Source organism: Pistacia vera, unplaced genomic scaffold, assembly GCF_008641045.1.
Source record: "Pistacia vera cultivar Batoury unplaced genomic scaffold, PisVer_v2 Contig702, whole genome shotgun sequence".
NCBI lineage: Eukaryota > Viridiplantae > Streptophyta > Magnoliopsida > Sapindales > Anacardiaceae > Pistacia > Pistacia vera.
The window spans coordinates 498,496-510,768 of NW_022196560.1; the positions used below are offsets into that span (position 1 = coordinate 498,496).

At 35.2% G+C, this 12,273-nt stretch overlaps 1 protein-coding gene across 2 annotated transcripts in view; it reads right to left on the minus strand.

Annotated features, from left to right (window-relative positions):
* The window catches only part of LOC116114194 (copper-transporting ATPase PAA1, chloroplastic), a 45,689-nt gene extending 37,308 nt beyond the window's left edge, over positions 1-8,381 (minus strand). For both annotated transcript variants that reach the window (XM_031400349.1, XM_031400348.1), the window contains exons 1-8: positions 7,837-8,381; positions 7,680-7,733; positions 6,707-6,860; positions 4,231-4,305; positions 3,849-4,126; positions 1,180-1,413; positions 727-825; positions 378-527 (exon numbers count right to left, since the gene is read on the minus strand). In XM_031400349.1, coding sequence (XP_031256209.1) covers positions 378-527; positions 727-825; positions 1,180-1,413; positions 3,849-4,126; positions 4,231-4,305; positions 6,707-6,860; positions 7,680-7,733; positions 7,837-8,250 — 1,458 coding nt within the window. In that variant the 5' untranslated portion in view covers positions 8,251-8,381. The remainder of the gene's footprint in view (positions 1-377; positions 528-726; positions 826-1,179; positions 1,414-3,848; positions 4,127-4,230; positions 4,306-6,706; positions 6,861-7,679; positions 7,734-7,836) is intronic.
* Positions 8,382-12,273: the final 3,892 nt, after the last annotated feature.

The following is a 12,273-nucleotide window of genomic DNA, read 5'->3' on the forward strand; positions in this document are numbered from 1 at the left end:
TTGCAGTGATGGGATTGTTTTTATTCTAACAAGCACTAGAATGCTTTTACATAAATCAATTGGCAATGTCTTAGAAAGCATCTCCAAACTTAGGTAGTTTTTAGTTATCAATGTTTCTCCTTTTCCCACTCAAACCACTACTACAAAACTTCAAAACCTGATTTAGAATATAAAGCTTTGTTGCATGCAATTCTATAGTGAAAGCACATCAAAAGTAGTGCTAACCACAAATGCAAAAGGTGATATACACAGAGAATAACAAATGCCTCCACATCAAATACCATGACCTAAAAATCTTAATCTTACAGAATCACCTTCCAACCATTACAGAGAAAAAAAATCAAATTAACCAAAGCAAAAGATGCAAAAAGAAGAACCTTGTCAGCCAACTGCTGTACAGGAGCTTCCTGACTCTGAGCTTCTTCCACCAAACGAACAATATCTCCCATTGCAGTCTCACCACCTGATCTCCGCACTTCAACTGTAAGGGTTCCATTAAGGTTTATACTTCCAGCGGCAACTTGACTCTAGCACAGACATAAATTTCACTATGGCATGATTGAAAAAGGAAAAAGCAGCTACAATTACTGGAGTATGGACAATGAAACAGAAAAGAAAGGAAGGACCATTTCTGAGAAGAATGGTCAAGAAACTATGCAACATCAATACAACATGCAATCTGAGTCTTGGGTAGGAAAAACAGATACAAGTATGTAAAGATCATACCCCTGGTAATTTAGTCACAGGCAATGGCTCCCCAGTAAAACTTGACTCATCAATGATGCTTCTACCAGCTCTGACTATTCCATCTGCTGGAACACGATCCTAAGATGAGATGCCAAAAAGATATGTTCAGAAAATCATGCCACACCTCAAAATTTTCATGTGAAACTACACAAAGCAATATCATAACTATTAAATAGCAAGTTGGGGATGATAATTATCCCACGATAAGCAAACACATAAAGAACATCTAAAACAAAGATCAGATCCATTAAAGAGAAGCTCACTGATATTTACAAAACAAGAAATGGGAAAGGGAAATATAAAAGTAGAAATCCAATAGTTGCTTGCTTATATAACTTTGTACTTCAGTTTCTATTTAGTATTATACTCATGCTTCTTATCGAGGAAAGAAGAGATAGAATCTTGAGGTATGTGAGAGTTGATTTTACTTACCCCAGGAAGTACAACAATTTGATCACCAACATGTAGAGTGTTACAAGGAACTTCAACAATTGATCCCAACTCTTTTACATCATTATCAACCAGAAGACGAGCTTTTGAAGGCAATATACTAAGGAGTCCTGTCATATCACTGGTTGCTTTAATCTTAGCTCTCTGTTCAAGATTCCTTCCCAACAAGACAAATGCTATCAACATAATTGGTTCCTCAAAGAATGCCTTCCAACCCTGTATACACCACATCCATCCAACATGTCCATAATGCCAATCGATATATCAAATGCACACATTATTTTATGCAACATCCACATTCTGTATTAAAAATTAATATAAAAGCCATGCTTCAGTACCAACAAGAAAACAGTATTATCAGAAGCGCTACAGTGAAAAAACTCAATCCCAATTACCAGATCTAAGTTACTATTAATCTTCGCACGAGTTCGGCCAACCTTATTAAACTATTACACATTTTAACTGTATACAATAACCAAAAAATTAGGTACTGACACTATAACTACCTAGGAAACCATATGTCACAACCACATTTCAAATGCATTGTTGACAGAAAAAGTTAACAACAATTTTGGAAACCTTTAAAAAGTTGCAGCAAGACTACTTCAGTTACCCATGCAAGAATTTAGCATATGATGGACAATTCAGTGAGCACATTTTTCTTTCTCTTTTTTTATTTTTTTTTATTTTTTATTTTTTTTTTATGTTTAATTAGTTTTGAATGATGCAGTTCAGCACATGTGATCCAATGTTTTGGCAACACGTCTAAAATTGAGGAGTTCATGTTCACTTTAACAACTTTAAAGATTTTTTGACCTATTTCTGCTATAAATTACAGGACAGCAGTCTTATGACCTTCACACTTAACACTGTCCATTAAATATCATGTACAAGTAATTTTCTTAGTTTCTCATTATAAATATATAGGGGAACTCAAATAATGTTATAAGTTTTAGCCATTAGATGTAGCAGTTTGGGTGATTTAGATTCAATGCAAATTGCACAAATAATGCACTTAAAAAATACCATAATTTAGATTCAATCTCAAGCTTTTAAATGCTTTAATGTAACAGCTCAAAAATTGTGTCAAAACTTGTGTAAAAAAAGTGGAGCTCCTAATCCTAACACAATATTTATACATATACTTTATGTAAATGAGCAAATTAAAGACAGCTGAATTTATAACAATCTACAACCAACCAACCGCCCTCAAAACCAATAAAATTTATACATGTTAATTATAAGCCACCCCATTCCACATGCCATTATAAACATATGTGTTCAACACATGTTTTAGTCTTGTTCAATTTTTATTGGATATAAGGGCAGCTGGCAGTTGTAGATAGCTACAAATGCAGCCCATTTTCTCATGCATTTTGGACACACCATTTGAAAGAAAGAAGTTAATGAAATGATGTTTTATTTGAGCCCTCTTTAATCTGCCCATGTACATTTTAGCCTTTTTTAGTTTAAATTTCTTATAATTACAACACACCATACACACGTGTGATGAAAATGTAATAGAATATAGTAAGAGGGACTAAATTAAAATTTGATGGAAGATTTAGAGCTTAAAAGAGCTAGTACTTCTCATTAAAAATTCTCTCAAATTGGTACGAAACTTTACAAAGGGGGAGGGGGATTTATACAAGAATTCTTACTGCCCCCAAGCCAATGAAAAATTGCCAACCAAAGGACACTTGGCATAAAAACAAACTCTATATTTCCAAGGAGGAGTGTTAAAGCTAGGTGGTAATCCACCATTTCATATAAACACGTCTTCTGGTGGCATACAGAGTTTTTTTTTATGTCAAGGGTCCTTTCGTTGGCAATATTTTATAATTCCTCATAAAGCCCCCTCCCCCTTTGCAAAGTTTCGTAGAGATTTGAGAGAATTTCTAATGAGAAGTAATAGCTCCTTTACGCTCTAAATCTTCTGTCCAATTTTACTTTAGTTCCTCTTACTTTTACTATTAGATTTTATAAATCATTTAATGAATGTAGGAACAAATGGCAATAACATGTTAGCAATAATCTTGTTTTCTTCTCTCTCTTTTCTTAGTTTTCTTCACATATAAAAAATGTCAAAAACCATTTTCATAGCCATCTTAAGTGCATCCCTTGTAAGTTATGCTTGGTTTAGCAGGTCCAATCTCTACAAATGCAGAATTATTCATTAGTTCAAGAAACCAAAGTAACATAACCAGGTGAAGCATGCAAGACAAGTCTACTTAATCATGTGAAGCAACATAAGTTAATGGAAACCGATGAAAAAAATCATATATATATTTGAGTAGAACTGTAGACTACTTTAATAAGCATGCATGAGGTTTAGGCAAAAGCTAATAATGACCCCTAAAGAACATATTGTGACACATAAACTAAAAAATAAATAAATAAACAAAGCATGTTTTGAAGCACTTAAAATATAATTATTTAGCAAACAAGCAAGCAGACTTTTCCATGAGGAACATTAAAGTTAATACTTCACATTATCTTAAAGAATTTAGAAGAGTATCAAGAATGTGCCAAATAATGTAAATCCAAAAACCAACTTATCACAAGAGACAGCAATATGTTCAAGCATTCGTATGCAATAGACCTCTACCCATGGAACAAGAACCCTATGTGATCTACCAATCATCACTTACCAATTTTGGAATCAAGGCGGCCAGTGAACTAACAGCAAATGAGGATAAAGCCCCAAGACCAACTAATGTATTCATGTTTGGAGCCCCCTTAAAGAGGCTTTTCACACCATCAAGAATAAGTTTACGTCCAGGACCAAGCAATGTAAACAAACACAAGGACAGATGGAATCCTGTGGAATGAAATGCATGGACCCAAGAAGCCTTAGCTCCTAAGACATGGGAGAGATGGCCAACAAGGCAGACAGCACATAAAGCCCAGGAGACAGCAAGCTCACGGCCTACAAAAGTGTAAAGCAACAGCCTCAAGTTTCTCTCTTAGCATGTGTATCATCAGCATGATACTCCAAATTTCAAACAAGTAAAACATAAGAAAGATGTTTACCACTTTCTTTCAAGCGACTATGCTTCTCATTCATCTTTCTTTCAAATACTCTGAAAAAATTATCACTCCCAGAATCTGCACAAAAGAAGAAGAAAAGTAGTCGAGCAACTTTAGATTGATAAATAATACTCTGCAGATATCCTCACTAGTTAAACCCATTTGCAATGAAAATTACAATATATTCCTTTTAAGGTTTGAATTCATGTAAAAATGTAATTATTCTGTAAATCTTTTTGAAGCCAAGAAAAAGATAAAAGGAAATTTATAGGCGCAGATCACACTATTAGACATTTGCAGGATTGACCAATTAATTGTCAACTACAACTGCAACCATTTTTTTCTGCAAAGAGGACATACATGCAATGCAATAACCTTCAAGAATCAACAAACTGCCAGTATAGTCAGCCTCCATTATATGTAGAAAAGAATACGTATGAAGTTATTAAATTTCACATTGGTTAGCACACAATGTTAAATATGAAGGACTTTTTGACACAAAAATCACTTCGGTAAATTCAAAATATATATTAATATAAATCCATAAATTTATAGAGAGCCAGGCTGAAATTTTTCTTGCAATGACATGGAGAATTCTGAACTTCACATTTAAATAATTGAATTGGCAATTTAAATAAAAAAGGTCCGTTTATAATAACATCTCACCCAGGCTAAAGATTATTTAAGTCTTACAACAATTTGAGAAAGGAAAACTGTCTCAAAAACCAGCAACCAAGGAATAATAAAGTAAGTGTATAAATTACCAAAGAAAAGAAGATTTGGCATTCTATATGAGTTGGTCTAGATCCACAGCAAATAAAAACTAAGCTTCAATTGGGTTCAAACCCATTTGAGATCTTCACTAAATTATCCACATTTAGAATGAAACTGTTAAGAACTACACAGGCAAAAAGAAGAAAGAAGACATTTTTAGAAATTGTCAATCTTATTCAAGGTCTTTTCAGATGAGCAGCACATAAAAACTACAAAAAAGAAGAGAACGAACAAAATATCTCCCCATGAATATTGGCACATATGTATATGTCAAAATCAACTTTGCCAACAAAATACAAAGTGAAAGTGTCCATTAACATCTCAAATATTATTAAAAATCAACTTTTCAAGAATAAAAATATGTGCTTCCTGATAACTACTAAATGTTGTTAATCAAACAGTGTATGAATAAATTCTACAAAACAAATGGGCTCCTCAGCACCAGAATTTCCACTCCAACCAATCCACCACAAGTAGCTGCCATGACTCACCTATTGGAGGGAGAAATGTAAAATTAATAATGATTTAAGCCTATCCTTTTGCGTCTCAAATAGAGGAAATGACATTTACAACAATCAGCTAAAATTGAAAGCCCACAAATGAGGGACATACCACAAAGAATTATGTTTTCTCCTCAAAGTATTTTGCATTATTATGATGACATATCTTCTTCAATAGCTTCCTGACCTGCCACTAACCGACCAAGCTTCACATAAATCACATGGAAACCTCTGCACCAGTAACTATGTCAGATACTCTGATTCATAGTAAAGGTGCTAATGTACAACTCGATAAAGATACACAAGCTTTTAAGTACTAAATTAATTCTTTGATCTAATACATGACTCTCAGTAAATAACAGGTCAATGATTATACATAAGATAAAGTAGAAACAGTTCATGTCAATTACTTTTGGCATCTCCTATGAAAGTAGAAACATGGAAGCCCATACAGCTTAAACTTCCAAAACTTAGTAACACTTATACTTTCAGTCTGGGCAGAGACTAAATGACGTTCAAGTCTTTGAGATGAAAATCCCAGACTAAAGGTCTTCACAGCGAATACAGTACACACCAGAACGCAGCAGGCTAAAAACCATAAAAGAAAGTAAACTTTCTGGAGCTGGTGCTGAGGAGTATATATGTACAATGCAACAGCAGCAAAAATATCCACCACTGGGTGGTTCTCTTACACCAGGGACTCCAAATGATTCTCACAACTTCACAGCTAAAAAATGACCAGAGGTGCAAGTTGCTAGGAATCTCTAAAATTGTAACATGGCAATCAAGAAACAAGGACTTGTGTCCGAATATTCACACAATATATTCCACTACTATTTATAAGACTGCAACAACCGCTAGTAAGCATCTCTACATAATAATCCCAGTAACCCCACCTCCTTGAATAATAGTAGGGCTATAATCTCAATGCATAGTGTATGAACATGTCAGAGGGATCATGAACTAGCAGCATCACCAAAGGATCTAGTAGTTAAGCCTCTAAAACATGACTGTGAAAGAAAAATGTAGAGGATGCAATATTTGAAAAATATTCTTTCATGTAATGACCTCTCTGAAGTTGCAAACTAACAGAAGCTTTTAAAAAAAAAAAAGAATCAATCCAGCCTAAAGCATTTTTATAGGTGATAAGATACACGCCAATCACAATCAACAAAACAGCAATGATAATACATGAAAGTTCTTACCGCGAAGGTTAGACATAAACCCACAACTGGTCAAATGTTTTGCAAGAGCCTCTCCTAACTCTTTTTTCCAGTTTGGTACAACCTTGGCTTCAGATACAGGCCATACTATTGCCGTCTCTGTTGTGAGATTGACACTAGCAGATGACACTTGTGGCTGCACATAAATATGATACATACTGATTGTGGATTAACTTAAAACAGGGAAGAAGAAATTATCCATGACAGATACATATAGAAAAATATAGATTATGTTTGACTGCATGAAAATGCCAGGGTAGTTTCGCATACATTTAATTGGTTTATTTTTCATTATTAGAAAACTTTAACATCTGTCAAACGCAATGCTACCAAAAATTTAGAACTTAAAAAAAAAAAAAATAGTTTCTAGGTAAATCAAATCCACATAAGCGAGTGTCACAAAAAGTAAAACCTTCCAGCTCCAAAGGACTAGCATTCAGAATCAATTTCATTTCGAACAAAGGAAAAGAAGGGTGCAGGGGCCAGATACAACTTTTCAGCCTAATGTTTATTGGAGCACAAATTTATCTCTTTTTTTTTTTTTTTTTTCGTCTTTCTTTCTTTCTGTAGTATGAACAAACACTCATCAAATAAACTTTTTCTATTCTAACAAGTCATCTAATCTGTTAATCATAAAGGATTTTTCAGACAATCAAATGCTACATTGCATTCTCATTTTCAACATCTTCCATCAAAAAATAACACCAAAAAAGTATCTTCCAACACAAAAGTTAAAAACATCATACTTTCTAAAATGCTAAGGGAAGTGGAGGTATAAAAAAAAATGAAGAAAAAATTTTAATAGGTTTTTAGTCTTTTGCATTCTTTATTCTATACCAACAACAATCTAGTTTCAAAATCCTAATTTTTATAATTCACCCAAAAAAGTCAGGATAAAACCAATAAAAAATCATTACATTATACTTGAGAAAGATTAAATTAAAGAAAAACTTACTTGACTCTCTAGTATTCTCTTGACACTCGACGCACATCCCCCGCATGTCATTCCCTGCAAGGTTACAAGACGAAAATGGTGCCTTACATTGCCGATAATGGTACTGGAAATTAAATCAAGTACATATTTTGTAGAGAGAGAAAGAGAGAGTTCATACTCCAACATCAAGTATAATCACATCAGAAGACACAGCCGAGACCTCTTCACCACCTCCACCACCTAATTCCGACTTTGAATCTCCAGCCTCCGATTCTCCTCCTCCTCCTCCTCCGCCGCCGTCACCGCCGCCAACATTTCCACTTCCACCCGCGGTCCCAAACGACGCCGCGGAGCTTGACAGGCACTCCACACGGAGCCGCGTCCGCTGCGGAAGCACGCCGCATAAGCTCCGCCTCAGAGAAGTTGAAGACGAAACAAACGGCAGCGATTTGGTACAAACCGAAGAGAGTCGGCGCGTGAGAAGAGGTCGACTAGGTGGAACGGTTAGGAAGAAGTGGCGATTGAGAGCTTTGGAAATGGAGAAGAGAGTGATCGTTTTCGTCGTTGTTGATAAAGAAATTATTGACTCCATTTTTGGAGCCGAGAGTGTGAATTGGTTTAGTTTTGTTTGTTTGTTTGTTTATCTGAAACTCATCACTTTGGTATTCGGAGGCGAGCCCTGGCCTTTCAATTTGTTTTGTGGAGGCTCCGTTTGGAGACTGAAGCTGGAGTAAGGTCAAATGTTTGTTTTAGCACGTGGGTTAAATTTTGTCCTTTTTCTAACGAATCTCCACATTTATCAAAGAAAAAAAAATAAAACACTATTTGATACATTATTTGAAATACGAGGTACTAAAAAAAAATAACGGGCATTTTTGTACCGAAAACGTGTACCAATCTACGTATCTCTTGACTTATACTAGTAATCCAGATATATTATTAAATATTTTTCTAATGAACAGTCGTTCATCAAATATGGACGGTCGTTCACTTACATTGACTCTCGTCCATATTATATGGACGGGGGTCCATTTACTATAGACGAGTATCCACATTTAAAGGACGCTCGTCTATAAGTAAAATGAAATAAAAAATTTTTATAAAAATTAGGAACAGTCGTTCATAGGTTATGGACGGCCGTCCCTAAATATTGGATCGACGCTCAAATTTTAATGGACGTCCGTCCATTATCAATTCTTTTTAAAAAATTAAAAAACATTTAGGGACGGCCGATCATTCGTTATGGACGGCCGTCCCTTCATTTTGGACGAGTGCCAGCAAATAAGGGACGTCCGTCCTTAACTAAAATATGAAAATTAAAAATAAAAACTTTGGGGACGCTTGTCCATAAATTTTGGACAGTCGTCCCTTACGTTTGGACGGGCGTCTGTAAGGAATGGACACCCGTCCATTATTTTGGTTTTAAAAACAAAAGAAAAACTTTAGACGGCTGTCCTTTAACTATGGACGGGCGTCCGTAAGGAATGGATGCCCGTCCATTATTTTGGTTTTAAAACAGAAGAAAAACTTTGGACGGCCGTCCTTTAACTATGGACAGGCGTTCGTAAGGAATTTATTTTGGTTTTAAAAAATAAAAGAAAAACTTTGGACGGTCGTCCATAAATTGTGGACGGCCGTCTTTTAAGTGTGGACGGGCGTTCGGAAGGAATGGCGTCCATTATGTATGGACGCCCGTCCATTATGTATGGACAGCCGTCCATAAGGATTGGACGGTCGTCCCTTATGTAAAGGATGGTCGTCCATAAGTAATGGACACCCGTCCATTATATAATGAAATGTTTTTTTAAATAATTTTTTTTTTTAATTGCGAATAATAGCTTTTCCAATACGCTTCTCCAAAAACCAACTCCAAAATTCTTTGAGCGAAAGAAAACTTCATTTTATACCTATCGCCGACGTCTGCTTCATCATTGCCGTCTGTTCTTCGCGTCTACATTACGTCTGCATTCCTTAGTCGTTTCTTCCTCAACAGTCATTTCTTCCTCATTTTCCAGCTACCGTGACAAGAACGAAAGCTATAAATTTTTCATCAAACAATTTTTTTACAGTGGAAAGGGAGATAAGAAGATCAAAATTTGTCCAGATTAAAAAGATTTGTTGAGGTTGTTAATCGGTTTTTATTTAACTTATGCATTTATTTAGTTTTGTATTCTATTTTGGATTGAATATATGTTATAATAGAAAAAACTGATAGAGAATATTTGTTGGTGATTGTTATGAATCAAATTCGTGAACGCGAACAATAGTGTTGGTTTTGCATTAAATTACAGAATATGGAAGAGTTCAGTTTGCCTCATTTCAATAATGTTGAGGTAAATTGTGCTCGAAACCTTAACTTTTTCGTTAACATGATTTTAAATTTATTGTATCATATTGTTTCTTTTGATGTGTTGTATTAGTATATTTTAATTTTTTCTATTATAAAACTATTAAATGATCAGGAAAATGAATGTGATGAATTAGAAGATATGGAATGTACAGAGGAAGAAGTAGAGCCTCATATTGGAATGGTGTTTGATTCAGTTGATAGTCTGGTCAAGTATTACAAATGGTACGGTAACAAAATGGGATTTGAAGTAATGATACGTACGTCAAAGAAAGGTGAAGATGGAGATATGAGATATGTGACAGTGGCATGTTCTTGTTCTGGGAAGGAGAGATGTAAGTCCAGAAATACCTTCAAAAAATAACCTGTTGCCAAAACAGATTGTAAAAGTCGAATTAGTTCAGCTTTGAATGGTGAATGCAAATGGGAAATTAAATCAGTTATACTTGAACATAATCATGATCTTACAAGTCCGACAAAAAGAAGATATTTCAAGGTGAAATGAACGATACAACCTTATGTGAAAAGGCGACTTGAAGTTAATGATGTGGCTGGGATTAGACCGTGTAAAAATTTTCAATCATGTTCAGTTGAGGCAAGAGGTGTAGAGAATTTGACGTTTCTACAAAAAGATTGTAGGAACTACATTGAAAAAGTGAGAAAGCTATGACTTGGAGTTGGAGATGCTTCGGCAGTACTTGAGTATTTTAGGAAAATGCAAAAGGAGAATTCAAATTTTTGGTACATGATTGATGTAGATGAATAGAGTCGATTACAGAATGTGCTATAGGTTGATGCTAGATGTAGGGCTGCATATAAAGAATTTGGTGATGTTGTCACCTTCGACACAACATATCTGACGAACAAGTATGATATGCCATTTGCGGCTTTTGTGGGGGTTGATCATCATGGACATTCGATGTTGTTAGGTTGCGGGTTAATTTCTCATGAGGACATTGAGACATTTGTATGGCTATTTCATTCTTGGCTTGAATGCATGGATGTTGCTCCTAATGGAATTATCACTGATCAAGATAAGGCCATGCAAAATGCAATTGAGATTGTTTTCCCTGGTACAAGACATAGGTGGTGTTTGTGGCATTTAATGAAGGAACTGCCTGAAAAGTTAAGAGGGTATAAGGCATATGAAACTATAAAGTTTAAGTTGCAAAATGTTGTGTATGATTCTTTTATGCGTGAAGAGTTCGAAGAACAGTGGAACCAATTTGTTGATGTGCAAAACCTTCACGAGAATGCATGGTTATGTGGATTGTACAAAGAAAGAGTACGATGGGTGCCTGCATTTCTTAAAGATACTTTCTGGACAGGTATGTCTACTATCCAACGTAGTGAAAGTATGCATGCATTTTTTGATGGGTACGTAAATTCCAAAACTACTTTGAAACAATTTGTGGAACAATATGATAATGAATTGCGAGCTAAAGTGGAAAAAGAAAGGGAGGCTAATTTTAGATCTTTCAAATCTTGGATACCATGCATAACCAATTACCCCATTGAGAAACAATTTCCAAGTGCATACACAACTGCAAAGTTTCAAGAGTTTCAAGAAGAGATTGCAAGGAAGATTTATTGTGAGTTATCTTTTCTGAAAAAATGTGATTCATACGAGGAGTATCAAGTTTTGGAAGATGTTTGGTTTGGAGATAGTAGTCGCCGTGTTCCGTATGCGGTATACTTTGAAGAAAGTTCGTGTGATATTTGTTGTACTTGTCATTTGTTTGAGTTCAGGGGGATTTTATGCAGACATGCCATTATGGTGTTGATTCATAAAAGGGTTTCACACGTTTCGGAAAAGTGCATTTTACGGCGTTGGAGGAAAAATATGAACAAATGTCATACGAAAATTAAGGTCAGTTATAATAGGTGGAGCACAAGCATTGAAGGACAACGTTTTGATAAGTTGTCTAATTTAATGCTAACAGTAGCAGATATGGCATCAAACAATGAGGAAGATTATGATATGATGACGAAGTTTATGATTGAGATGAGGAAAAAGTTGGAGCAAAAGGAAAGTGAGGGAGGGCTTGGTACAACAGTGAACATCTCTTCCACAACCGGTTTGACTAGTCAAGATAGGGACAGTCCTCCGAAAGAGGGGAATAGTCTAATTATTAGTCCACATGCAGCTCATAGCAAAGGTCGTCCTCCATGTAGAAGAAAGCAATCGAAGGTTGAAGAAATTGTACGTAGGGTTAAAAAGAAAAAATTACAAAAACAAAGAATTGGTATGAGTTATATATTATTTGA